This window comes from Mauremys mutica, chromosome 13 (assembly GCF_020497125.1).
Source record: "Mauremys mutica isolate MM-2020 ecotype Southern chromosome 13, ASM2049712v1, whole genome shotgun sequence".
Classification (NCBI taxonomy): domain Eukaryota; kingdom Metazoa; phylum Chordata; order Testudines; family Geoemydidae; genus Mauremys; species Mauremys mutica.
The window spans coordinates 1,154,012-1,181,606 of NC_059084.1; the positions used below are offsets into that span (position 1 = coordinate 1,154,012).

Below are 27,595 nucleotides of genomic sequence, written 5' to 3' on the forward strand. Positions count from 1 at the left end.
CTGGGCAGCCTCCTCTCCCTCGGAGCAGCCTGTCTTCAGGGCAAGAAGCTCACACGGCTTCACCTCCTGGGTCTCTCCTTGGAGCATTCAGCATCCTCTGCCCCTCCGTGCGCTTCCCACAGCGAGTCCGCCCAGGCGGGGTCCTGGGGGGCCACAGGGTCCTGCCCCCCCACGTCGCAGTCAGACGTGACTCTCAGCCAGCCAGTAACACAGAGGTTTATTCGATGACAGGAACAGGGTCTAACACAGAGCTTGTAGGTACAGAGAACGGGACCCCTCAGCCGGGTCCATTCTGACCCCCACGTCTGCCCTCACTTCCCGTCCCCAGCCAGCTCCCAAACGGCAAAAAAAAAAAAAAAAAAAATCTCCAGCCCCTCCTCCTCTGGCTTTGTCTCTTTCCCGGGCCAGGAGGTCACCTGATCTTTGGTTCACCTCTAGCTATTTCCTTGCAGGGGGGAAGGGCCAGGAGACAGAGTGTCGGTGATCTATGCACACTGGCCTTTATCCCACCACTTAGAGACTTAAGAAATGCATAGGGGAAACTGAGGCACCCACACAGTATTAGGGGAAACATTAAGAACAGTCCCACTTCGCCACAGGGGGGATCTGGTGAGAAATGGGCCAGCCTAGGACCAACCATCCCCCCCCCCCACCCCCCGTGCACTCAGAGTCCTGGCCCCTCTTCACCTGCAACACTGCCTCCCTCTGGAGGCTGTTTGGTCCAGTCCCAGCCCTCTCCGGACTGGGCAGGCGGCAGGGCGGTGCTGAGGGCACCTGCTTGTGGGGCGACACAGTCAAGGCCACAGCCGGTGAAGCAGCATTTCTGTTCCCCAGGGCAGCTCCTGTCATTATCACACTTGTTGTTGCAAGGAGCAAATGGTTGCAGCACTTTCCTCTTGGGACAAACGCCAGGGGAGGCTGGAAAAGAGTCGGAGTCCAGTGTAGCCGAGTCAGTGAACGGGCAGGGCCTTCCCCACCCTGGCCTGAGAAGCACCTAGGGCCAGTGCTAGGGGTTGTCGGCTCCCAGGGGGGAAAGCCCCGGCCAGGCCGGCTCAGGTGCAGAATGGCGTGACCGTGTGGGAGATGCTTGGCTCCTAGAAGCTGCTGGTGCGGAGGCTTTTTCCTTGTTGGTTCTAATCAAACCGCCCTGGCTGGGGAGCTGCAGGATTCTGGACCCAGATAAGGACTGGGGTCATACTGACCCAGCTCTCCTGCATGGCAGCGCTCAGCGGGTTGCAAAAGCCTCCGTTAGTCACTATCAGCCCAGCCCAAGGTCCTCCCCCTGGGCATTTTGCCTGGCTAGGCAGCTCCTTGGGTTCTGCTGCCCAAGGCCGGGGGCCAGCAGGGCACCTGGCACCTGCTTCACTTCAAGCACCCGGGTAGCTGCACTGAAGGCAACGGGGCTGCTCGGGACTGAAGTCCTGCCTGTGCGAAAGCAGCTGGCTGGGCTGGGGGTTCTGGTCACACCCGCTGGGCTCTCTGCCTGCACGGGGGGAGGGTGCCTGCCTGGCTGGGTCCCAGCGGCTGTGGAGGCCTTGCCAGCGTGCAGTGGCATTTATCTACCCAGAGCTACTTCTGCAGCAGGGGGAGGGGGGACTTCTCTGCCCTACAGGGCTGCTGCAGTGATCCCCCTCCCCCCGCATTTCCATCTGTGCTCACTGGAGAGCCCTGGCCAAGGAGAAGAGAGGCCTCGAATGCACGGAGAGTCTGGATTGCATTGCCTCCGCCTGCAAGCAGCAGCCTTTAAAGGATGAAGCCGCTCACTTGTGCCATGCGCTGTTTTGCAAAAAGGCTTTTCTCACTCCTCCCTGCAGTGCAGCCCTGGGGGAGGCTAGCGCAGGGCTGGCTTTAGGCCAATTCCACCAATTCCCCTGAATCGGGCCCCGCGCCCAGTGGCAGGGACGCCAGGGGTGGGGGGGAAGTGGCTGAGAATCCCTTCCCTGGCTAGAGGCTCCTTTTAAATTTTTACTCACCCGGCGGCGCTCCGGGTCTTCGGCGGCACTTCGGTGGCAGGTCCTTCAGTGCCGCCGAAGACCCGGAGCGAGTGAAGGACCCACCGCCGAAGACTAGGAGCACCGCCCGGTGAGTACAAGCCCCACGTGTTTTTTTACGTGTTTTTTTTTTTTTAGTCATCCCTGCCGGGGCCCTGTCAAAACTGTTCGAATCGGGCCTTGCACTGCTAGAGCCGGGCCTGGGCTAGCGGGTGCAGCCTGTCAGACCAGGATTGCTGTGGGATGAGGAGCGGGGAGCGATTTCCAGAGGGTTCAGGTACACAGCTGCAAGGCCAGGTCATGTCACAGTGACCATGTTTGCACATGCAAACTGGGTCCAGGGGTTGGCAAATGTGCATGATTTGCCACATGAGCGGCCAGCTGCCGTGACTGACTGCACGAACGCAGCACACAACTGTAAGTGCGAAATGTCCATGTTATCATGGCCTCACTGGTTTGGAAATCCAGCCTGCTGCACCAGGCTGATGCAGGGACCATGCTAGGCCCAGAGAAAAGGGCCGTGGTGCCTGCCGCTAGCCCCCTGAGTTACTTCGCAGCATTTTACCTGGCTCAGCTTTGGTGCATTTTCTGTGGCAGCCGATAATGCAGCACTTCTCGTCCATGGAGCACTGCGCGTCGTCGGAGCAGCTCACAAGACAGATGGTGACCAGGCCTGGGTCTGGCTTGGAGCAATACCCAGGGTGCACTGGGAAAGAAGGAAAAAGCACAGGAAATTTGTCAAGTCATGTGTACTTACAGCCCAGTTCTGGGGTGTGGGTCGCTCGGTCAAATAGGTGAAGGCCTGGCAGGTATATGTCAATGCAATGCCCTTCCGTGTGGCTATCAGCTGTGGAACTGCAGATCTCCCTAGAGCTCCTGTCACTTTGCTGCTAAGGAAGAGTTCCTGGTGTGTGTGATATATTCACTGGAGCAGCAAGAGCGGCTACAGAATGAGCAGCAGGTGCAGCGTGAAAATGTAGCACACCTGTGTGAGTAACTGTCACGGAGTGTGGGGGATTCAAGGCTCTGCACCCACCCCCTCACCGATTCACTGCGACTCTCAGCCAGCCAGTAAAACAGAAGGTTTATTAGACGACAGGAGCACAGTCCCAAGCAGGGCTTGTAGGTACAATCAGGACCCCCCAGGCAGGGCCGGTGCAAGGATATTTTGCGCCCTAGGTGAAACTTCCACCTTGCCCCGCCCTCCCCCCGTAACATCGGTTCATTGAGGGGCAAATCCCAACGAGCCTTTATAGACCCCAAGGGCCAGCCGTGCCCAGGGGCTGCTCCCCAGACCAGGTTCCCCCCTCCCCACCCCCTGAACTCCCCTGGAGGGTGCACAGCCCCCCCGTGATCCCTCCCCACCCCACCCCGGCGGCCCCCGCCCCGAGTCCACTCACTGGCTTTGCCGGGCTTGGGCCGCTTCGGCAGGCAGGAGCCGCCTTTTGGGGGCTCCTGCAGCAGATGCATGTGGGCAGAGGCCCCCGTGTGCCCCCCCTCCGGTTCCTCCCTCGCCGTGCTCGGGCTCTGCAGCTTCCAGGAGTGTGAGCTACCACCGCTGCCACTGCCCCTCCTGGAGCAGGCTCAGGGCCCCGCGCCCCGGCGTCAGCTCACATGCCCGGGAGCCACAGAGCCTGAGCACGGCGAGGGGTAGGGCGACCAGACAGCAAGTGTGAAAAATCAGGATGGGGGTGGGTAATAGGAGCCTATATAAGAAAAAGACCCAAAAATCGGGACTGTCCCTATAAAATCGGGACATCTGGTCACCCTAGCAAGGGGGGAGTTGGGGATGCACGGGGGCCTCTGCCCGCATGCATCTGCTGCAGCCCACAGGAGCCCCCTGGGGGAGGCGCCAGGCCGCAGCCTGGGCAGGAGGGGCGGGGGGCGTGGCTGCTTCCTGCTAGCGGCGCTGCTGCCTTTGCAGGGCTCCTGCCCCCCTGCGCCGCGCTGGCTCCTCCATGGCTGGGGCTCACCACCCCCGCAAGCCGACGCTCTGGCTCTCCGGTGCCTCTGGAAGGTGGCTCCTCCCTGCCGAGCCAGGGCACCACTTTTTGGCGTCCCCAGGGCCGTCCTTAGGATTTATGGGGCCCTGTGTAGTATTATTAAACTGGTGCCCCTATGCCCGATGGCAGCCTGAGCTTGCAGCCCGGCAGGGGCGGGGTGGAGGGACAAGGCAGAAAGAATAACAAGACGCCCGTCCCGCCTCACGGTGGCAGAGAGTCACAGTTCCCCGCAGAGACCCCTGTACCCTCTCCCTCCCGCAGAATGGACATGCAGAACGTACCTAATTAAAAGCACTAAACTTGGGAATAAAAAATGTCAACCACAGGTTTTTTGATACGCCCTGAAGTTTGTCAGACATTTATTTGCAAAAACTTTGTAGCAAGGGTGAGTCAGCTGTCCTGCTGCAGACAACATGAAATATTGTGGAATACATGATGCAGCTCTTCTCTGGTTTACATTTTCTTAATCAGTGTTTCTAAGCTGATTTTATATTTTAAATGTACTTTTAAATGTTCTCATTCCAGATTACTACATATGTAACTCACTGAAACAGACATTATTTTAAATTAATCAGTCACAGAGGTTTAGTGTGTTCATAACAATGTTCATTGCTTTAAAAAAAGGGACACTAATTTACTGTGTGCGATCTCCATAACAATACACACGTTTATGAAATTTCACCAACTTTAAAAAATATGTTTCCAAAGATTTTAGGCATCACAAAGGATTTTATATCTTACTAAGGTACGGATTGTGCTTAAAACTAGTTCATCAGATAGTCAGAAGTAAAGAAAGGGAAACTCTTTGTCCAGCTATCTGGAAGCAAAGGGCTGTTCCTTCTTTCAGCCAGCGGGGGAGGGAGTGAAGGGAGAAATGGATGGACAGAAAGGACAGGAAGACTTTGGAAGTAAGTTTTTTGACTCTAGTAATTAAAATGTGTATTTTAGATAAGGGGGGGGGGTCTTCTGAAGAATTTAAAAAACCATCTGTCTGAAGATCCCAGCATTTAAGGCTAAAGATGATTGTGCATCTAAACATCTACGCAAGGATTTTTTAGAGAGGTGATTTTATAATCTTCACCAACTCGCTAATGAAATATTTTTAAAACAAATTTTAACCGAAGGTCCTGCAGACTGACATGTTCTGAGTAAACGTTACAGCGACGCACAACTGGGGTTTTCAGGACCTTCAGAAACTGACAGTAGGTCCCTGGGGGTTGGCAAATGCCTGTCAAACGGTCTCAGTGTTGTGTTAATAGCTCTGGCAGGCTGGAGACTTTTTCTCTTGTAACTACTAGATCCCCTTCCCAGGAGCCTGCAGGAAGGGCCAGTGGGGTGGACCCTAAGACCCAGTGGTGCCCCAAATTTTCAGGTGCCCTACGCAGCTGCCTATGCCTGAGGACAACCCTGGGCCCCCCCAACCCCTTGCTGCCCTAGGCCACTGCCTAGCTCGCCTAGTGGTTGCACTGGCCCTGCCCCTCAGCCAGGTCCCTCTGGGGGGCGAGGATCTTAGACCCCAGACTTGGGGTTCCTGCCTCTTCCCAGCCAGCCCCAAACTGAAACCAAACCCCCTCCAGCAGGCTCTCCCCCTCCCCCTTTGTCCAGTTTCCAGGCAAAGGTGTCGACTCCCCCCACCCCCTTCCTGGCTCAGGTTACAGGCTCAGGTCCTGTCCCTCACCTAAAGTCACCCCCTGCTCTCCCCTCCCCCATGCAGACAGCCCCAGTAAAACTAAACGACATTCCCAGGTCAGTCCACCCCGCTCCCTGCTGCGTCACAGTACCCACAGCCGTTCTAACGGGCACGGTGACGTGGTGAACACACGCAGCAGAGCACAGCAGCTCCCAAGGGCGGGAAGGAGAGAGCCTGAAGTGCAGGGAGGCTGTGGCCTGTAGCAGAAGAGATGCCGTTTCCAGACTGGGCAGGTTCCCCCAGGCTCCTTTCTGCAGGGACCGGGTCTGCTGACACCGATTGTGCAGAAGCAGAAGTCTGCCCCTTGGCTAGCGAAGCTGGGACACGTCTCCCTTGGCCTCCCCTGCAGAGGCCAGGGAGGGAGCTGGGGACTGTGAGCCAGGAGCTGAGGCAATGACGACATTGCATCATAGGTAGCGGGTTATTGTGACCAAAGGGCCAGAGCCAAAACACGTCCCTTTTCAGCTGGCAGGACACAATGTCAGGCTCCCCCCACGCCACCTGGCAGGAGCTGCTGTAGTCTGGGGGCATCGCAGGGTGGGCCTGGCTCTGGCTGATTGTGGGCAGCTGTTTCTCCGAGAGCCCTGAGGATCTCTGTTCCCAGCGCCCTGGTGCAAAGCTCACGGCCTCACTCCCCACCCTCCCCCCGGAGCGCCCTTTAGCACAGCTCAGCGGTGCCTGAGCTGGACCCTGCAGGGAACATGTTCTTTGAAATGGCTGTGGGACCCAGAGCTCCCCGCGACCCGTCAGGATGGGGGTACCTGCCCAGCTAATGGCAGGGGAGAAAAGCTCTCAGCTTGGCAAAGCGAGCTCTTCAGAGCCGTTCCTGGGCCTGGCACATCGCCGCACGGTGACGGGGCCGGAGACTGGTGAGCCGGGAGAACAGCTGCAGATTTCCAACCTCCAGAGCTGCTTTTCTTTTTGCTGATTCCTAACTAACCAAAGACAAGTCTCCCCAGCCCCTGCTCCGACGCTGCCTCTGGCACTCCCCAGCGTCTGACGCTCCAGAGAAAGGCAAAGAACCCACAATGTATCTGGCCAGCTGAGCAGGGCAATACACGGGGGATGAGCAATCCCTTCCTGACCCTTCTAACAGTCAGCCTATGCCCTGAAGCCTGAGAGCTGATCACCCTAATCTTGACAGGTGGTAGCGCCATCCAGGCAGAGAATTCCACCGGCTGCTACGTCTCTGTGCAGAGACGCCCTTGCGATGGTGCTAGAGCTGCCTTTTGTCTCATCAGCCCCACCCCCACCTTGTGCTTTATTCTGGGGCAGGGTTGAAGAGACTCCCCTGCCCGCTCGTAGGGGGATCGGCCAGTACCTGAATCTGGGAGGATGCAGACTCTCCTGTCGCCTTGGCTGCAGCACTTCTCGTTCCCTGGGCAGGACTCGTCGGAGAGACAGTAGGCCTGAGGGGGGCGTGCGGGCCCCTTCATTTCAGCCGGACACTCACCGTCCTTAGCTGTGGCTGTGCAGGAGACAAGAGCCCATGTCACTTGGAGGAGACAGTCATAGAACCATAGAATCTCAGGGTTGGGAGGGACCTCAGGAGGTATCTAGTCCAACCCCCTGCTCAAAGCAGGGCCAATCCCCAACTAAATCATCCCAGCCAGGGCTTTGTCAAGCCTGACCTTAAAAACCTCTCAGGAAGGAGATTCCCTAGGGAACCCATTCCAGTTCTTCACCACCCTCCTAGTGAAACAGTCTTTCTAATATCCAACCTAAACCTCCCCCACTGCAACCTGAGACCATTGCTCCTTGTTCTGTCATCTGCCGCCACTGAGAACAGTCTGGATCCATCCTCTTTGGAACCCCCCTTCAGGTAGTTGAAGGCTGATATCAAATCTCCCCTCACTCTTCTCTTCTGCAGACTAAACAATCCCAGTTCCCTCAGCCTCTCCTCATAAGTCATGTGCTCCAGCCCCCTAATCATTTTTGTTGCCCTCCGCTGGACTCTCTCCAATTTTTCCACATCCTTCTTGCAGTGTGGGGCCCAAAACTGGACACAGTCTCCAGGTGAGGCCTCACCAGTGCTGAATAGAGGGGAATGATCACATCCCTCGATCTGCTGGCAATGCCCCTACTTATACAACCCAAAATGCCATTAGCCTTCTTGGCAACAAAGACACACTGTTGACTCATATTCAGCTTCTCATCCACTGTAACCTCTAGGTCCTTTTCTGCGGAACTGCTGCCTAGCCATTCGGTCCCTAGTCTGTAGCAGTACATGGGATTCTTCCGTCCTAAGTGCAGGACTCTGCACTTGTCCTTGTTGAACCGTGTCCAACCGCAGGGAATGCTCTGCTGGGAGGGGAGCAGTAGCCTTGCTGCACTCTCCCCACCCAGCCCCAGGAATGCAGGGTCCTGGCCAGATCCTTGCGGCCAAGTGCCTGAAGCTGGGGGCTCTTGCTCGAGAGGACTGTCATTACCCCCAGGAGAAGGGAGGCACGGCAGGAAGCTGCAGGGAGTTGCTGTAAGGTTTAGGCAGGTAAATATTTATTAACTATTCTAAAGTCCCCTCGTCATGTCCATGCCCTCAGCCCATTAACCCACCCTGTCCCGGGCCTGCGCCGCGGGGATCCGCAGCGGAGCAGAACACGGTTCTGTTGCAGTTGTGTGACTGGGCTGCCGTGCGTCAGTTGCTCCTGGCCCGTCGAAGGCAAACAGCCTGCAGTGAAAGGCCAGCGTTGCCTCTGCCAGGCCGCAGGAGGGTCGAGCAGAAATGTTCAGAGTTCACCCTAGTTCCCTGTGGGTCCCCCTGGGGTTTTGCCAGGGAAGAACCTGCTGCCTGGCTGAGGTCTGACACGTGCGGGAGATGGAAGGGCCTGGTCCTGCTCCCCCGACATCAGTGGCAGCAGGACCCGGCCCCTCAGCCATTGCGCTGACTCTGACTCTCGCGCTGTGCTACCTTCGGGCTAGTGCTGGGCGAACGATGGAGCTTTCGGTTCAGTGGCCAAGACACACACGCACACACTGTCATTTCAGGGGGCGCAAAACCTTCGGTTTCCAGGTACATTTGAAACATAATATCTCAACTTTGTGTCCTCAGCAAATTTCATTAGCTCACTCCTACTTTCTGTGCCAACGTCACCAATCAAAATATCAAATTAGGATCAGTCTTGGGACCAATCTTGAGGAGCTCCACCAAGAACCTCCCTCCAGCCCAGCCCTCCCCCTTCCAGCACAACCCATGGTCATCTCCCCTTGCCCACACCACAGTTCTTGTGCTAATCCCATCTTCTCCAGTGTAACTAGGTGCATCGTGTCAGATGCTTTACTGAAGTCCAGCTAGATTAGATCTTCCACATTTCCCTGGTCCAGAGAATCAGTTCTCTTATCAGACACCAGGTCAGTCAGGCACAATCTGCCGTTGGTAAACCCGTGGTGCATTTTATCCCATTTTCCATTTACCTCCATGTCTTTATTCTTCCTTCACGATTTGTTCTAAACCCCTATGTTCTACAGAGGTCAGGCTAAAGGGGCTGTATGTGCCAGGATCCCCTTATCTTCGCTATTCTCCACTGCTGAATCCACTGCTGTCTAGTCAATTCTTTCCCTCTGAAACCCAGAAGAGCCTGTTCCCTGGTGCAGCTCGGCTGGGGAAGCCGGGCTGGCGGCTAGAGCGTGGACAGAGCTCCCGTGTTTACAACATTGTGCTGGTCCCTGCTCTGAGCAGGGGGTGAAGCCAGGTGGCAAAAATGTCTGTGACTCTTAAAAACCAGCCTTACCAGGTTGAGCTGGTGCAGTGCTACCCAGACCTGAGCGCAGCTATCAGCATGGCCAGTCCTGGGGGGTGGGAGGCTCGGGGCTGACTCTGAGGTGTTCAAACCCTGGCCTCGCTCTTCCACCTGCACCTTACAGATGTACATACCTGTGTGCACTTGCCTAGCCCGATGGCCGTGCACCGGAGCTCCGTACTGCACGTGCGGAGTGTGCTCCGGGCAGATCTTATCGCATGCGTGGCCCAGTCCTTGGGCAAGGGCCCGGTCGGAAAGGCAGCCCTGTAAGCAGGGTGGATTTCCATGGGCAGCGTGTGCTGCTGCTCCTCTGAGCCCACGTCAGCGCCACGCAGGGCTAGGACTATGCCGCTCCTCATTAACCAGCCATCGAAGGCCGAGCTGCTGCTGGGCTCTAGATACCCCAGCGCCATGGCTGCACACTGCTCTTTCCCCCACACCCACCCCGGCTGCCCTGGGCCAGAGGAACAAGGCAAACCACTCACCGCGTTTCTCCTTCTTCCATGAGCCGCTCCCCAGGGCGAGGAGCCCCAGGAGGAGGAAGATGGTACCTGACTTCATGGTGCTGTCAGGGGCTATCTCTGAGCACCCAGGCCTGAGCTAGGTGGGGATTTAAACCCTGCATGGGTGGGGCGGGGCCAGCAGGGGGAAGGGCTGGATTCCACGGGGTGACCTGTGGCATCCTGCCAGAGGCCAGCTCCCAGCCGGTGCCAAGCCTGGGAGAAGCACAAACACAGCAGGGGGAGTTCGCAGAATCCCATGCTGGATGCCCTGCCAGGTTGTGTCAACAGGTTTATCAGCCGGCTAGCCGCGGGGTGCATGTCAGCGTGTCCATCTGCAGCCCGGGCCTGCCCCTCAAATCCTGCTGCTCCGCGTCCTGGGCTCAGGGCAGAGCCCCACTGCAGCGGTGCAGGCCCTGGTGCCCGGCGCACGTCTCAGGCAGCCCTTCCTTGCATGAATCCCCCTCCGCTCTCGTGCCGAACGCCTCTCTACCCCACTTCTGCTCCAGCCCCATTGCTCTCCCTTGGGGGGCTCAGGAACGAGAAGGATTTGGGTTATACTCTGACATGCCATATGCTTGTCTACGAGGAGTCCAAGCTGGTGGGCTCCCTGCACTGCTGTATTATATTGTCTCTCTGATCGCTTGGCATTCGGTGAATATGGAAAATCCTCAATAAACAGAATTGAAACAAAGACCAAAGCGATGTGGGGCCCTTTAACGTGACAGCTGAGAAGCGTCATGTTAGTGGCCAGGCCTGGAGGAAACACGAAATGGTGTCACAGAACAGAGATATCATGGGAGCAAAAACGGTTTCCTTGGTCTCTTGGAAACTGTTTGGCCTCAGTCTGGCAAAGCATGTGCCAAAGCTTTGGGTCTATGGATGGTCTGAGCTTGGACCACACAGGTCAGACTCTGGTATGGGGGAGTGAGGCCTGCCCACCCTGGGAGTCACCCCAAATGGGCAGCGCATGAGACACCAGCAGATCTGCATCCGGATCCTGTTTCAATCCTGTGGGGTGCAAATGAAGACTTTCCCGTGTGCAGGGAACCTGAATGCTATGGTCACGGCCCCACTGTCTGTGTGATCTCAGACTGACGCCCCGCAGCAGAGACCCCATCCCGAGGGAGCACCTCAGCCATCGGATTGCTACTGCCCAGGGCCTGAGAGGTGTCGGTTGAGACAATCCAGCCAACTGTGGGGAACACAGACACCCTTCCCCGGCCTCTCCTTGCCCACAGGTGAAGAGTAAGAGGGGGTGCAACTGGGCCCAGGTGTTAAGATGCATGTTCAGTGGTGATATGTGCCCAGTAGCTGGCGGGGCATCTAGCTGCATTTCCCATACGTGTGCATGTAACTGCAGGAGTTGTGCATGCAAATTGTGTTGTAAATGCACCCACAGTCTACAGAAGAATCTGTAAAAATCTGAGAAAATGGGAGAGAAAATAATCCTGAAGAGCAAAGGGCAGCACACCTCGATTGTGCTTTGTGCAATCCTCAGCGCCCCGCTCTGAGTGGGGCCAGGGGAAGACACAGGCCCTGCTCTCCCCCGGGCTGGTCACATCTCCACAAGCACTGCCTGAGTCTGACTGGGCCACACTGAGATTCCAGTGCACAGGAGCAAACCCTGCTTTGCACACACCGACACGCTTCCTCAGCGTGCCGATCGGTGCTCGATGGAGTGGGCGGAGGTGAGGCGTGCCGGGGCAGGCTGTTTGCGGGCACAGTGTGGAAATGTTCTGCATTTCAGGCACCGGCTAATGAGCCAGACTAGAGGGGGAACAGGTTTGAAGCAGCCACATCCCTTTATCTGTAACAATGCAAGCGCCTCCGCTGAGACCCCATTACGCGGTCAGGGACACAGTAATGAGTTTGTGAGAGGCACGTCCATTTCCACACAGGACAGGGCCTTGACGGCAGAAGAGCCTTGCATCAAACGGTCGTGCTGGGTGAATGGGAGCAGCCCCTGGGACTGCAGCTTCCCCCTGGAGCCCCACTCTGGCCAGGGCTAGGCCGCACCTGAAAGAAAAGGAGAAAGTGGTTGAGGCAGGGCCTGCTCCAAGGCTGACAGGCCAGATCCCAGGGCACAGGACTCCTGCTCCCCAGCCCCTCTGGGCCCACCCGGGGCTGGCAGGCAGCTAGAACGGGTGCGGGTGATTAGGGGGGCTAAGGGGAACCCTAAAGAGCAAACAGCCCGAGCGCGTCAGCAGCAGGAAGCCTGTGCCAGTCGGTGGTTCAGTGAGTCTCCAGGGAGCAAGGGAGGAGGGGCCCGACACGGCAGCCAGGCCAGCGAACGACATGCAGCCGGGCTCCGAGAGGGCCCTCGCCCCGGCAGGGCTAGCGGGGAGGCTCCGAGGCTGACGTGTCCAGAAGGCAGGTGCTGGGGGTCCCCAGGCTCAGAAGAGAACCCCAAGTTCTGGAGGGACTTTCCGAGGGATGTGGCTGAGCCACTGACCAAACCCGCAGCTTGGCCAAGCCGGTGGTGCGAGGGGAGGGCTCGGGGCCCAGCGACTGAGCTGACACCTCACCGTGGCCTGCGCAGGCCTGGAGACACGCGGCCTCCGTCTCAAAGTTGTTCCTGTTGCCCTGGCAGCCGCCGTACGTGAACCCGTCACACTGCCCGGCCTCAGCGTTGTAGAAGAACCGGGGCAATGCGGCGTCGCAGGGGCCCACTTCAGGGGAGAGTTTGCAAATGTCTAGTACAGAGAACAGAGGGTGCCCAGCACTGTGCGGACTGGCGGGAGCAGGCGTGGGGAGGGCGGATGGCTCTACGGAGTGAGTCAGCCCCCCTCCCCAGGCCCTGCTCTCACCAGGGGGCCCGCAGGCCTGCAGACACGCCTCTTCCTCAGCAAAGTTGTTCGGGTTCCCCTGGCAGCCGCCGTAGATAAACAGCTCGCAGTGCTGGGAGCTGGAGTTGTAGAAGAGCCGCGGGACCCAGGCTTTGCAAGGCCCAGTGTCGGGGCTGAGCTGGCAGAAGTCTGGAGGTGCAGAACAGAGCGGAGGGGGTGTGGGGACGTGACTCCATGCGGCACAGCTCTCTGTCTCCGACACGGCTCCATGCCCCGTGGGCATGGCAGGGCCCATCTGAATGCGGCAGAGCTGCCCACAAGGCTCGGCCCGTGGGAAGGGCCATGCAGTATCGAACCCAAGAGGGAGCCCAGGGCCAGCGACAGCATCCCTGCGGCCCCCAGAGTGCTGAGCTCAGTGCTAGGCAGGCTCCCAGCACTGCCTCTGCCTGCCGGGCAGGGCGCTAGGCTCTGGCCCTTCCCCCTGGCCCCCGGCTTCTGAGTCTTGCTGCTCACAGATGGGGGAGCAGCAGGGAGGAGGGGTGCACACCCTGCTGCAGGTGTCCTCTGCTCGGGCCAGACTGGTGCCTACTGGAACTGTTCAGCTTGGAAAAGAGATGATTGAGGGGCATAGGAGAGAGGTTTACAAACTCATGAATGGAGCAGAGAAAGTGACTAGGGAAGTGTTATTTATCCCTTCGCATAACACAAGAACCAGGGCTCAGCCCATGAAATTACTAGGCAGCAGGTTAAAAACAAACAGAAGGAAGTATTTCTTCACCCAGCACACAATCAACCTGTGGAACTCACTGCCAGGGGATTCTGTGAAAGCCAAAAGTATGACTGGGTTCAACAAAGAATTACATACGTTCCTGGAGGATAGGTCCAGCAATGGCCATTAGCCAAGATGGTCAGGGAGGTGACTCCATGCTCGGGTGTCCCTAAACCCCTGACTGCCAGAAGCTGGGCCTGGCCTCTGTCAGGACAGGGCACGGGGCTAGCGGGATCAGTGGGCTGACCCTGTATGGCCGCTCGTATGTTCTCTTACCAGAGACGGGCTCCCAGCAGCGGGTTCCACACTGGCCTGGGCAGCACTTCTCCAGGCCCGGGCAATCCGCGTCCCGAAAGCAGGTGGAGCAGGATCTGTTCGCCAGGCAGGGGCGGCAGCTCTGACTGAGGTTCAGGCCTGCGGGCACGAGGACCGGGCAATAGCCGGCCTTCTCTGCAAGCCAGGGACATGCTCAGAGTGTGGGGGGCTGAGCGGAGCCTTGGGAAGCCTCAGTTCCATCCCTCACAGCACTGGCTGGATGCAGCTACGGGCCCCAGACCCCCAGAAGAAATTCCCCCAGACTCCCGGCCCCAGAATCCCTCTCAGCCTGGTGCTTCCCCATCTCCCCCTGTTAGCCAGGCAGTCTGGAGCCCCCCCACCCCGTTATCCAGTCAGTCTGGAACCCCCCCATTACAGTCAGTCTGGAGCCCCCCATTATCGCTCAGCGGGGTCACTCTTTACAGAGCAGGGCCCATGGGCTCAGGGCTGCACAGACACAGCTCCCTGGGCAGCCCACGACAGGCTGCAGCAGGGCAGTTGGGAGATGCTGGGGGCTCCTGCAGGGCTCAGGGTCGCAGACGGTGCAGCCTGTCTGAGGAGGGATTTGTGATGGGGGAGTGTCAGGCTCAGCCCCAGCCTGTCCCCATTGTCATGGGCGCGGGGGAGCTGGGAAGATCCCAGGTACCTGGGTGCCCCCGGTGAGCCATGGCTGGTGCAGTGCAGTGATCCTTCTGCAGCCAGGGGCTGGCGCACCCCTCCCGAGGGGACCCTCGGCTCAGCCGGCGCAGGACACTCTCACTGCACTGAGATGCACAGTCACTCGCCGTCTCTGGTACCTTCTGCTGGGTCAATGCAGCGGAATCTGCATGCGATATAGCAGCACTTCTGCTCTCCTGGGCACTCGGGGTCACTGGAGCAGTGGGCCAGTGCTGAGTGGGCACATCGGACTGGATCGGGGGGACAGGTCCCCGGCCTCACTGCAACAGAGAGGGGCCATGGTGTATACAGTCCCTGGGTGTGGGGGGTTAGCGGATTGCTGTTCCCCGTCAGCTGCCCGGGCTGGCAGGGGTGGGAGCTGGCTGACCGGGCTGGCAGGGGTGGGAGCTGGCTGCCCGGGCTGGCAGGGGTGGGAGCTGGATGGCAGGGCTGGCAGGGGTGGGAGCTGGATGGCAGGGTGGCAGGGGTGGGAGCTGGCTGCCCGGGCTGGCAGGGGTGGGAGCTGGCTGCCCGGGCTGGCAGGGGTGAGAGCTGGATGGCAGGGCTGGCAGGGGTGGGAGCTGGCTGCCCGGGCTGGCAGGGGTGGGAGCTGGATGGCAGGGCTGGCAGGGGTGGGAGCTGGCTGCCCGGGCTGGCAGGGGTGGGAGCTGGCTGCCCGGGCTGGCAGGGGTGGGAGCTGGCTGCCCGGGCTGGCAGGGGTGGGAGCTGGATGGCAGGGCTGGCAGGGGTGGGAGCTGGCTGCCCGGGCTGGCAGGGGTGGGAGCTGGATGGCAGGGCCGGGAGAGTTCCAGAGGCAGCATGCCCCCCTCGAGGGGAGGAGGAAGTGCCTGGTGTCACGGCTGAGCAGGATGCCCTGCACAGAGCCGTGCCGGCGTGCGCACATGGAGGGAGGGGTTTGATGGTGGAACCGGGAGCGAGAACTGGCGGAGACCCTGGGGATGCCACAGCCTGCAGAGGAGAGTTCAGGTAGAAGATTCTCCCCCACCCCCTCTCAGCCCAGCGGAGCCACAGACACTCTGGGACACACCACTTGCCCGTTAGCCCCCCCGCCCCTTGGCAGTGTCACTTACCCTGGTCGTGGGCAGGGAGGAGGCTGTCGCTGCCTCTGGGTGCTGGGAACAGAAAGAGGGAGTTGCAGTTGTGACAGGCGTGAGGGACACCTGCCATTTGCGAAGCCTGCTGTGTGCAGGTGCCATGTTCTGCGGGTGTGTCTGGGCTGGCTCCGGGGCCGGATAAAGGAGGTTCCCTGCAGGCCTAAAGTGAGTGGGGGTAACTGACTCCCCGCCAGGAAACAGCAGCCCCGGTTTGGCCTGGGGGCTCAGGAGACACTGAACATCAGCGCTAAGCAGAGCGGGGCTCATCAGCCCCCAGGCGGGAACTGACCGCAGTGGGTGACCAGAGACAGGAGCACCTGATGGACTGTCAGACCTGCCCGGGTCCCCACAGGGCAGAGGGGCGCCCCTGCTGCATACTGCTTTAAGGCCGGTTTTCTCTGAAGTGCGTTTGTGCTGAATAACGAGTGCTGTGCTGGCGGAGAGCTGGAAGGTCGCTGGGTGACCCTGTCACAGCTCCCAAGGCAGCAGGGCTGCAGGGCCTGAACTGCAGAGCATGCAGCGAATCGCTGGCGTCTGCAGCCTCAGGCCCTGTTTGGGGAGAGGATGACAGGATCCTGCCCCCAGAAAGGTGATGGTTGGAGGCCTGAGCCCTAAGGCCACTTGGGGGTCAGAGGTGCAGCTATCCTGGGAAACGTGACAGTGAGCAGTGGCCGGCGGGGGAGAGGGGTGGGGCGGCTCCGTGACTCCCATGGAGGAGGAGGGGCCAATGCCCCTGGGGAGGGTGGGGGGCCTCCCACAGCTGTGAGCTGCTGCAGGCTGAGTGATGCCACGTTTGGTTTATTTGTCTCTTCTCACTTTACTCACCAGCCCAAGTCATCTCCGGAGATACCTTCCTTCCCTTCTCAGTGTGTTTGCCAGGGCCCATCCAGCCAGGGATCCTGGCTCTCCTAGCAAAGGCAGGGCAAGAAGCCCCTAGCGGCCCCGCCCCTCGATCAGTGGCTGGCTCGTCTTGCCCCCAGGTTTATTTTACTCCCTTGTTTTGGGTTATGGGACATGGGGATTAGACGCAGTCGATGGGCCCTCTGTGCCCGTCATTCCTCAGTATCGGATCCCCCAGCGACCGCTGGCGCCAGCGCTGGGCAGCACAGTGATCTTGGCGCAGCCCTTCCCAGCAGGCCCCGGCTGTGCCGGAGCAGGAGATCCCCACACTGAGAACCCGGCTGGGGTCACTCGCCGTCTCGGGTGCCTGCGGTGGGTCTGCCCAGCGGAATATACAGGCGTGAAAGCAGCACTGCCTGTTGCTGGGGCAGGCCACGTCCTGCTGGCACAGGGGAGCAGCATGCGGGATTGGGGGCAGGTCCTAGCCAAGTGGAAGTGGCTTGCTTCTGGCATGGGGAGCTCCTCGGGGGCTCCACAGCGGGACGGATGGGCTCAGCTGGAGGGAAGGCAGCTGTGATGCCAGCTCTCCGGGAGAGGCAGCAGTCCCTGCAGGAGCGCAGAGCCATGCTCCCAGCCTTGGGAAGCTCCCTGCAAGACCCAACTTTGCAGGGAATCCCCTACTGGGAATCCTGCTGCTGCCAGGGACACGAGCCCGCCTGGGGCACAGAGCCAAGGGATTCCACGCAGGGCTCCCTCCGACCACCCCCCCCGGGGCTGGGGCCCCCCCACCCCATCAAGCCTCCCCCCTGGGGCTGGGCTCCCCCACACCACTGCCTACTCCTGCCCACGGCACCTGACCAGGGCTCCTGCCCACTCCATTATGTGCATCTATTGCCCCACGTCACCCTGTTGCGCACCTAGTGAGCAGGCTGGTATTTGCCCCTGTTGCTTGCCCTGATGCCCATGCGCTGCCCCGGCTGGGATGCGACTGAGATTGCTATGGGGGCAACGGACGCTTGTAGGGCCAGGGCGCAGGAGACCTAATCGAGGCTGAGACCGAGAGTGCTAGGGAGGCTGTGACTGCAGCCCGGCTCGCCCTGTGCAGGAGCCGGGCAGGCAGCGCCACAGCTGACATGGCTTAGACACATCGAAAGAAGCTGGAGCTGAAGCTTCCCAGAGGCAAACCCCAGGCTCCCCTGGAGCACACAGCAGCAGGCACACGGCCCAGGCAGGAGACGGGGGGCAGGGCTAGGAGTGAGGAAAGCCTGGCCCAGCTGCCCATTCTCCACCCTCCAGGAATCCCAGCTCATTGCTAGCCCGCTCTGAATGTAGAGCTCCTGGCTATGCCAGCCCTAGGACGTCGGCACCAGCCTTCCTTTCAATGACTCCTGACTCGCTGTGCACGGCTGCCCTGCAGGCCGCTGGGACCGCCCCTTGCAAGGCAATGGCAAAAGTGCCAGGGAGCAGTGGGAGCCGGGTCAGTGCCCAGCCCGTGTGCAGCCAGATCAGAGGGGGGCTCAGAGGCACAGAGCCCAAACCATCAGAGGCCTGGAGAGCAGGAACTGAGACCGAATGCGCTGGGCGAAGGGGCGGGGGGAGAGGGACCCCGTACCTGTCTCAGCAGGGGCGCACTTCCTGGCACAGCCGACTGGGCAGCACTTGTGTGTGCCGGGGCACTCGGCGTCGGTGTCGCATTCGGCGGTGATGACCCCCATGCACACGAACAGTGTCCTGCGGCACCGGCCCGGCTTCACTGCAACAGTGAGAACAGGGGTAGAAGAGCCCGTGCCGAGCCCCTGTGCCCCATGGCAGCGCAGCCAGGCACAGAGAGCCCTGCCTGGGATAGCGATGCCCACTTCTGGCTCCCACAGCGCCCCTGGGCAGAGCTGGGGTCAGTCGGGGCAGTCAAAGGGGCTGGGGTCCCGGCTCGGATTCCTCCTCCCTGCACAGACACAGATGCCCGCTCCCGTCTTGTGGGTGGGCTGGAGCGGGGCCCACCCTAGTGCCCAGGGGCCTTGGCAGTGTTGCCCGGTGCTGGCGGCACCTTACCCTGCACGGGTGGGGCACAGGCCCGGCCACAGCTCAGCAAGCAGCACTTCTCGCTGGCGGAGCAGTCGCTGTCCTTGGAGCATGGCGAGACGCACTCATCAGCCTGGCCCAATCCGGCCCGGGCTGGGCAGACCCCAGGCCTCACTGGGCAGACACAGAGAGACAGTGCAAGGGCTGGCTGGGGCAGGGAGCACCCCAGTGGGCCCTGCCTTCCTCGGGGCCCCCTCAGACCCACCCAGCCCAGGGCAGCTTCGGGCCCCACACGGGAACATCTGGGCCCCTCAGGGACAGCAGCCAGCGTCAGAGGCTTCCAGGGGAGGGGTGAAACCCCAGCCCCCTGATCCCCATTAGTTCCCGTCCCTCTGGTTCCATCACTGGACACAGGGAAGACGGGATGAGCCACCGCCTCTGCCCAGCAGCCCTCTGTCCTGTCGCCCTTCCTGCGTCTCTTTCCCAGGTGGAGCAGTGCGAGTCCCTCTGCCCAATGGGAGCGGCTCCCCCGGGACCCCGCAGATCCTGGCTTCCCTGCCCTCCTCTGTGACGTCGCCCACGGGGCTGAGGCCCACTCCTGGGGGCTGGGCTAGAGGAACCAGGACCGGGGAGGCTGGCAGGCCAGGGCCTGTACCTTCCCCCCAGCTCCTGGGGCTCAGCCCTGGTGGGCCACCAGCCCCGCCCAGGCTGGCTGTACGGCGCCCTGTGTCCCTTACCGGGGCCCCCGCAGGCCTGGAGACACTCCGCTTCCCCCTCAAAGTTGTTGGGGTTCCCCCGGCAGCCCCCGTAGATGAATCTGTCACACGCCCCGGAACTGGTGTTGTAGAAGAAGCGAGGGAGGTCGGCGTCACAGATGCCCATCTCGGCAGGGAGCTGGCAGATATCTGGGTGCCCAGGCAGAGAGAGGGGAGTTCCACAGAGGGGTCTCGCTGCTCCCCAGGGGGCCAGGGGCAGGGTCCCGCCGGGGCTGCGCGTGGCAGTGCGGAGGAGGGGCGCTGCAGCAGGAGTTCAGAGGCCGGCGGATGGAGGGGTGCAGCCTCGGCCTTGAGGGGACCCTGGGGAGGAGTGAGGTTTCCAGGTATCTGGTTTGCGACTGGAACGCCTGATCAAAAAGTGACCCTGGTGGCTCCAGGCAACGCAGCTGACTGGGCTGTTAAAAGTCCAGTTGGTGGAGTTGGCAGGCTCCCTACCTGGCTCCACGCAGCTCCCGGAAGCGGCAACATGTCCCCTCGACTCCTAGGCAGAGGGATAGCCAGGGGGCTCTGCTCACTGCCCCGACCCTGTCCTGAGCAATGGCTCCGCAGCTGCCATTGGCCAGGAACTGCGGCCAATGGAAGCTGCAGGGACGGCATCTGTGCACGGAGGCAGCATACACCGCGCAGAGACACCTGTCCGCCCCATGCCTAGGAGCTGCTTCCGGAGCCACACTCCCTCCTGTACCCCAAGCCCCTGCCGCCACAGCCCATAATCCCTAATTTCTGGCCCCCACCCCAGCACCCGCACCTCCAGCCAGAGCCCTCAACCCCTCCTGCCCTGCACCCCAACCGCTGCCCCAGCCCCGGTAAAAAGGAGGGAGAGCAAGTGATGGGGGCGGGGGATGGAGTGAGCGGGGGCGGGGAAAGTTGGCTGCCCTTCAGTGGACATGGGACTCTCCGGCCCCCTCACCCTCTCTGGGTGATTTGCAGACATGGCCGCAGCCGGTGCTGCAGCACTTCTCTGCTTTGCTGCAGTCGCTGTCGCTGCCGCATCCCTCCATGCAGGGCCCCAGGGAGCCTCTGAGCACTGCTGGGCATGCGCCAGGCTTCACTGCAATGCAAGGAGCCACAGCGTCGGACCCTGCCCGCTGGAGCCCCCCCCGCCCGCTGGAGCCTCCTCACCTCCGCCTGCTGGAGCCCTCCCCACCTTCACCTACTGGAACCCCCCTGCCCACCAGAGCCCCCCCGTCCGCTGGAGCCCCCCACCTTCACCCACTGGAACCCCCCTGCCCACCAGAGCCTCCCCGCCCGCTGGAGCCCCCCCACCAGAGGTCCCCCCAACTCGGCCAGCTGGTGCCCCCCCATCCGCTGGCACTCCTCCCACCTCTGCCCGCAAGAGGCCCCCCTACCTCCACCTGCCAGAGCCCCACCACCTCTCCGAGGGCTGAGGGGATGCACAGAGCACCAGGCTGGAGGGCCAGGGAGACCCTGGTCTCTACTGCTGTGCCCTGTGGTGTCCTCTCCAGAGCTCCCTGCTTGTGTCCCGCCTTCCCCACGGACCCCTCTCTGGCTCCCTGTGCCCAGAGACGCAGCCCTTTTCCGCTCTCAGCTGCTGTCCTCAGCATTCGCCCGCTCCGTGGCCACAACCTTTCCGTGCAGGTGCTGCGAGCTCCTGGCCGACAGTGTCCCAGACTCTGAGCCCCTGGGGGGGCTGGGATCCTGCAGGGCAGGTCTGGGGTGGGGCCCTGGCCCCTCACTGACCAGCGATCGGCACCTGCTCCTTCCACCTGCTCAGATCTGAGGCCATCATCCCCGGGACGTCCCGAGAGCGCTTACCCTGCATCGGGGAGAGGCAGGCGAGGCCACAGCTGATCAAGCAGCACTTCCCGTTCCCTGGACAGTCACCGTCCTTCAGGCATCGAAAAAAGCATGGATCCTCGCCGCCCTTGGGGGCTCGGGCAGGGCACAGGCCGGGCTTCACTGCAATGCAGGGAAAGACATGGCAGAGCGTGGAGCCAAGGGACGGGCAAAGCTAGGCCCCAGGCCAGCCAAGCTCCATCCCTGAGCATCGCCGCCTGCTGAGTGGCTGCTCCGGCCGGCCCGGGGGTGGCATGAACAGGGCTGGGGCGAGTGCGGGGTTAGCAATGGATGCGGGGGGAGGCCAGGACCTTACCGAGCACGGGCGCCATGCAGAGCCGCCCACAGCCATTGCTGCAGCACTTCCTCGTGGCGGGGCAGTCGCTGTCGCTCCGACACGTCCGCCGGCACGAGACGAGAAACCTCTGGGCTACGGCTGGGCACTCGCCGGGCCGCACTGGAACACAGAGCAGGGTCCCCAGCCTGGCGCCCAGAGACAGCCCTCCTGTCCCCGGAGGGGCTGGGGAGGTGGGGCCCACTGAGACTCCGGCCGGCAGCCTGCTCCCTGGGCTCCCTGCCCGCAGAGCCCACAGTCCGCTCCTGCCCGGTTGGCTATTTCCCAGCCTGCTGCCCACGCTGCCTGGGGGTGCCAGACTGGCCCAGCCCAGGCCTAGCCAGCCCAGCGTCCCACCTGGCCCCAGCCACCTGCCAGAGAATGGTGCAGCTGCCTTGTAGAGGACAGGGATGGACTAGCCTGGCCTGGGCTGGCCCTAACCCTGCCCGTTCAGGGCTGGCTCAGGCTGGGGTACGGGACCAGAGAGCGGTGTGAAAAATCGGGACAGGAGGTGGGGGGTAATCGGCCCCTATATAAGACAAAACCCCAAATATCAGGACTGTCCCTATACAATCGGGACATCTGGTCACCCTAGGCTGGGGGTGGGTCTGTCCCTGTTCTACTGAGTAGATTTACTGACAAGGTGGCTGGGTTTCCCCTGGTTCTTTATTAAGAGGCCCAGAAGCGTGTCCCAGTCACTGCCCCATGCCCCCGCCTGGCCCAGGCCCCATTGCGAAGGCTGCTCGGGGGGATCCTAGCGTGGGATTCCCACCTCACCCGGTGGTGCGGGGTGGCTGGAAGGCCCTGCCTGGCTGGGCACTCTCGGCACGTGGTACCTGGAAGGGGCACTCGGCATTTATAGCCACAGCCTGTGGCACAGCACTTCTCATCCCCCGGGCAGTCAGCGTCGTCCACACACGCGTCCAGGCACAGCCCCTCGGGCTGCTCCAGCTGCACAGCAGGGCACACGCCCGCCTTCTCTGGGGAAAGAGGAGCCGTGAGCACAGCCTGCCGGGGGCGGCGCGGGGGGGCCGACTTTCCCTTGGGACTGGGTGAGCAGAGCCACGGCAGCCAGTGCCACGTGATGCGTGTCTGGGTCTGCACACGCGTGTGGGTAGGTGCTTGGGAGCTGTGTTTGGGCTCATGGGATGGAGAGTTTAAGCCCCCAGCATGTGCAGCCCGAGCATGGGGGGCTCTGCACTGAATAGGAGCGGGTCCGCTCCTGGGGTCTCCAGAGGGACCAGTGTGCATGGAGCCAGCGGCAGGGGTGAGTGCGGGGGGCTGAGCCCTGGTGCCCCATGGGGGAGTGCGGGGGGAGGAGGGAGGCTGAGCCCTGGTGCCGCAGGGGGGAGTGCGGGGGGCTGAGCCTGGTGCCGCAGCGGGGGAGTGCAGGGGGCTGAGCCCTGGTGCCCCAGGGGTGGGATCCAGGGGGGCAGCAGCAGTGCGGGGGTCAGACTCGCACTGGTACCTGTGTAGGGGCTCATGCAGGCCAGGCCGCAGCCGGCAAAGCAGCATTTCTGGCTCTCGGGGCAGTGCCTGTCGTCGTGGCACTGGTTTGTGCAAGGAATGAAATCCTGCGACACTCGTCTCTTTGGGCAGACGCCAGGCTTGGCTGGAAGCGAGACGGCAGCTCAGGGTGAAGCTCAGCAAAGACATAAGCACCCGACCCCCTGCCCCGCCAGCTGTCCGCCCCCAGGCCTGCCTGGAGAGCTCTCTGGGCCACAGGCAGCCAGGAGGGAGGGCAGTGCCCCCTGCCCCAGGGCCTGCCCCAGGCTTTTTGGTGGTGCCAGGGTCTCTGGCCTCGCTTTCTGACCCTTCTCCCCCTTGCTATAGGGCAGTCGTTACGCCGTGCAGATCGAGAGGGGCAGAGAACATGCCACGCTCAGCTCTGCCCATGGGCAGCGCTGCTGTCCCGGGCGATTCCCTCCCCCTGGGTCCCCAGGGAGGGACAGGTCTGGAGCTGCAGGCCATGGGCTGGACCGTCAGGGCCCCCACTGGGGCCAGGCCCAGGCTGCTGCTCAGCGGCTCGCACAGCTGGTGCCAAAGCCCATTGGGGTCTAGACCCATAAGCAGAGGGCAGCGCAGACACTCCTGGCCAGCGTCTCTCCGGAGAGGTGGGGCAGGGCAATTCTTGTCTTGTGTCTGCACGGAGGGTGCAGCGCCTCCAGCCTGGCCCAGGGACGGACCTTTCCCCAGGCAGCAGCAGCCGGGCAGCAGCAGAGTGGCCCCGTCGCCGCCCTCCTTATACATCAGCCAGCCAACCAGCCTGCCCCTGGGCACAGCCGGGGGTGGGGATCACAGAGCCGAGAGGCCATGTGCTCCCCTGGGGCCTACCTGGCTGGGCGCTCGTGCAGCGAACGCGGCAGCCCTCGGCACAGCACTTGGCCCCGCCGGCACACGCAGAGTCATTCCAGCAGCTCACCAGGCAGGGCTCTGCCACCCCGGTGTCGGGCTCCGGGCAGTAGCCTGGGTTCACTGCAGAACAGGAGACACACAGTGCAGTCGCCGTGCCCAGGACAGGCGGGCTTCCCCTCCAAGGGGCCCTTGCAGCTGCCACAGTGGGTGTGCTGGGAACGAAGCCTCTGTGCACATGCAAGATGAGGGTAGCAGAACACAGGGGCTTCTGCTGCTTCCCTGGCTGTGCATCAATGGTGGGAAAGCCAGCGGGGAGCTCCTGGCTGGCTGGCGGGGGCATGGGCCCAGGTCCCAGAGCACAGGCTGCTGGGCTGCCGGCTCCAGCCCCTCCCTCGAGTTTGCACTAGATGCTCTGCAACCTTAGATATCCCAGCCAAGCCGCTCCAGTTTGTCTGAACAGTCTCACCTGTCAGTCAGCGCCCCCAGCGCTCAGAGGGTCTGCTGCCCTGCTCAGGGGTGGCCACTCTCTGCCGGGTCGCCCCCTTGCCAAGCAGTAGCAAACTTTGGGGCCTTGCAGACTGGTCTCCCATTGGAAGAGAAATCTGGAGGCAGAGTTTGGGTGCTGGATGGAGCCTGTTTATTTATAGTACATACAGCAGTCCTGGAGCAGAGGTGGTCACAAAGGGCACACACACAGCTTCCTCTTTTAGAGCGCTCAGCCCAAACCCAGTGGCCAGGAGGTGGCTCCGGTGAGAGAAGACGGCAGAGGCAAACTCCCCTGCTATTTGCAGCAGCTCACCCCACAGAAACTGAAGAAATGCTGTGCTGCTAGTCCTGTGATGCAAACACCCCACTCACCTTGCGCACGACGAACAGGAACATCAGGCTAAGCAAATGGCACCATCTAGTGACTCCTGCTGTACCAGCGATATCGTTGGTGAATAAATCAATGGCACAGGGCCATGGTCCTGCAAACGGCCCCGACCGCTCTCCTGCAGGGTCCGTGTTTTACTTTCCATCCCTGCCTATTCCCACCGTTTGCTTTCCCTGCTGCCATGCCCCGGGCAGCTCCCCCACTGTCCCTGCAGAGGGGCCCTCCTGCAATCAGGGAGAGCAGGACATACCTTTTTCAGGGAGGAGGCAGATTCTCATGTGCCCAATATTGCAGCACTTCTCGTTCCCTGGGCAGCTCTGCTCTGAGAGACAGTAGATCCTGGAGGGACGCACAAACTCAATCCTCCCTGCTGGACATTCACCCACTTTACCTGTACAGAGAAAGGAGACTGGAGCCCATCTACTAGTGGCTGCACTGAGTGGACCCAGCTATATGGTTTGAGGAATAAGACCACAGCTACCTGCCTCCACCTGAGAGGACAGGTGCCCTCTGCGGGGCTGGGAGGCAACCCCTCTCTGTACGCACAGCTGCACAGATTCCCAGCCAGATCATCTATCTAGCCTCACCTCCAGTAGAGCGCAGGCCAGGGAACTGCTCCCAAACAAGCCCTAGCGCGGGGCTGTTAGAAACCAGCCGCTGGAGTTAAAAACCGGTCAGTGGTGGAGAATCCGCCACCAAGGCTGGGAATGTTCCAGTGGTCACTGTTAAAAATGGACCAGGCCCTGTTTCCAGTCTGAATCTGCCTGGCTTCCACTTCCAGCCATGGACGGTGCTGGACTTTCCTCTGCGAGACTGGAGAGCCCCGTGGTGACCGTTTGTTCCCCAGGCCAGTGTGCAAGAGGCCGGGGATCAACTCACCCCTTTGTTAAGCTACACAGATCCCGCTCGGTGAGTCTAGCACGCGCCTGTTACTAACCTCCTTTCTCCTGCCCTGGTGCAGGCGGCAGCGCGGCCCAGAGGGCCAGCAGCCCCAGGGGGAGGAAGATGCCTCCTGACTCCATGGTGGTGCCGGGAGCCGGGTCTGAGTGTCCAGAACTCAGCCAGGCCAGGATTTAAACCGTGGCCCAGAGGGGGCTGGCTCAGGCTGGGGAGGGGCTGGCTCACCTGCCAGAGTCCAGCTCATTCGATTCACAATGCGTTGGCTGGAGTACCGGCGCTGGGAGGGGGGCTGTGCCCGGGGCGTGCTCAGCACAATAGTAATCCGGACGTAGGAGACTCCTGAAGCAGAGCTGGGCAGGCAGCCCACAGCGCTCTCCAGGGCGTCTGCCTCCCTCCTGCTCACCAGTGGGTTCCTCTGGCTGCAGCGCCTCCTCCAGCACTTTGATGCAAGCGTTTGGTAGCCCCAGGCTGGCCTGCTCTAATGGGCATACAAAGCCACATGGCTCACCCTGCACAGCTCCCTGCCCCAGGTGTGTGTTGCGAATCCCCCCACGGGGAACCGGTACCGGCTCTGTCTGTGGCTGGCTGCACTGTCCATTCCAAGCGTCTGGTTCCCTGGGTCGTGCTGTTGGGAGACCCGCTGGCCAGGATCTAGCCAGACAGTGCCAGTGCCAGGGCCGCAAGCCGTGGGCCATTGGAAGAGAGGCCAATGGAGAGCGACGGGCGCCGATCGGGAGCGTTCACCATGTTCCAGGCGGGAAGCGCAGTGATAGTGGCCTGTTTCTCCCGCCTCCCACGGGAGCCGAAATCCCCACCCCGGCTGAGCTGCCTGGTGGAGACGCCAGTGGAGTGGGATGGGGGAAGCGCCCACGCATCCTGCCATGCCAAGGTCCAGGCTCCCAGGGGCTGGGGCTTCTGATCCCAGGGAGAGAGGAGACCAGTGTGTGCTTCAGCAAGGAGGTCCGGCCTCTCCTGGTGCTTGGGGCTCAGTTTCAACAAACATTAACCGGAGAACAATGCTGCATGCAGCGCTGCCAGCCCGCCTGGGACACTCTCCGGCCGGGGCATGGTCAGGCAGGGTGCTGGGCTCCCCCGGGCTCAGAGCCAGGCCACCAGATCCCCTTTAGCGCTGAGCCCCAGACGTGCTTCAGAGACGGCGTCCCGTCCCCTGCAGAGACGGGAACGACTCCCCTGCCTTGGCGGGGCCTGTGGGGGATCTGTGCTCAGGGATGTGGGGGCCGGGCGAGGGTAGAGCTTGTGGGCAGGACCTGGGCATGTGCCTGAGAAGGGCCAGGTGGGCCCCGCAGCTCAGCCCTTGGCTGGGAGTCAGACCCACTGAGGCCAGCCTGGCAAGGGGGGACCTGCTGCCTGGCCCTGGCAGTGCCCAGCCCTCTGGATGTGGCCCTTGCTGGTGCCAGCGTTGTCTCCATCCCTGTGCTCTGAGGCCTGGGGAGCCCTTTCCCCAGGTGGTCCGGGCCCCTGTATCCCAAGCAGTGCGACCCCCATCCTGGCGGCAGGGAAGAGGGGTCGGGACAGCTTGGACGGGTCCCCGTAGAACGAGGGAATGAGCAGCAGGTGTCACCTCTCCCTGCGAACGGTTCCCGGGCACAGGGAGGCATGTGGGCACCAAGCCAGCTTGGCTACGTGTACCATGGCTGGGCCTGAGAGCCAGCCCCTGGGGAATCACACGGGCAGAGCCCAGCAGGGGAGGGAACGACCAGCCCTGCTCCTGGGGGAACCTGGGCTTCCGGCAGCATCCCTGGGGTGCTCCTGCTGAGCCAGAATCCAGCCCCGCCGCCTCTGGGGCCAGGCCCGGCTGCCGAGAGGGCTGGGCCCCAGGGCAGTGCGAGAGGCAGGGCCGGCAATGGTGGGAGGGGTTCGGGTTTCCTCATTCCTTTGGCATGGGTGCTACTCGCCCTGCCTGGCTGCGTCCCTGGCCCTCTGCCCGGGCGCCTCGCTCCCTGCCTGGTTGCTGGCCCCAGCAGCCGAACTGCGCGTTCAGTGTGTGCAGGCGGAGCCGCCCGCTGTCCCGGAGGGGCAGGGGGTGAGTTCCGGGATGATGGGAATGAGGCGCGTGAGGTGCCCTGGGTAGCTGCCCGGGCTGAGGCGGAGACCCAGCCAGCCCAGCGGGGCC

General features: G+C 61.7%; 1 protein-coding gene across 1 annotated transcript in view; it reads right to left on the reverse strand.

Annotated features, from left to right (window-relative positions):
* LOC123348264 (balbiani ring protein 3-like) overlaps nucleotides 1–25,660 on the reverse strand; it is a 46,570-nt gene extending 20,910 nt beyond the window's left edge. Inside the window, exons 1-20 of the mRNA XM_044985770.1 lie at nucleotides 25,499–25,660; nucleotides 24,812–24,952; nucleotides 23,667–23,807; nucleotides 22,801–22,944; nucleotides 22,169–22,312; nucleotides 21,315–21,455; nucleotides 20,978–21,121; nucleotides 20,112–20,252; nucleotides 19,163–19,330; nucleotides 18,456–18,599; nucleotides 18,019–18,159; nucleotides 15,543–15,584; nucleotides 14,592–14,732; nucleotides 13,756–13,929; nucleotides 12,264–12,899; nucleotides 10,619–10,677; nucleotides 9,907–10,021; nucleotides 7,006–7,152; nucleotides 2,557–2,697; nucleotides 688–918 (exon numbers count right to left, since the gene is read on the reverse strand). Coding sequence (XP_044841705.1) covers nucleotides 688–918; nucleotides 2,557–2,697; nucleotides 7,006–7,152; nucleotides 9,907–10,021; nucleotides 10,619–10,677; nucleotides 12,264–12,899; nucleotides 13,756–13,929; nucleotides 14,592–14,732; nucleotides 15,543–15,584; nucleotides 18,019–18,159; nucleotides 18,456–18,599; nucleotides 19,163–19,330; nucleotides 20,112–20,252; nucleotides 20,978–21,121; nucleotides 21,315–21,455; nucleotides 22,169–22,312; nucleotides 22,801–22,944; nucleotides 23,667–23,807; nucleotides 24,812–24,952; nucleotides 25,499–25,583 — 3,220 coding nt within the window. The 5' untranslated portion in view covers nucleotides 25,584–25,660. The remainder of the gene's footprint in view (nucleotides 1–687; nucleotides 919–2,556; nucleotides 2,698–7,005; nucleotides 7,153–9,906; nucleotides 10,022–10,618; nucleotides 10,678–12,263; nucleotides 12,900–13,755; nucleotides 13,930–14,591; nucleotides 14,733–15,542; nucleotides 15,585–18,018; nucleotides 18,160–18,455; nucleotides 18,600–19,162; nucleotides 19,331–20,111; nucleotides 20,253–20,977; nucleotides 21,122–21,314; nucleotides 21,456–22,168; nucleotides 22,313–22,800; nucleotides 22,945–23,666; nucleotides 23,808–24,811; nucleotides 24,953–25,498) is intronic.
* Nucleotides 25,661–27,595: the final 1,935 nt, after the last annotated feature.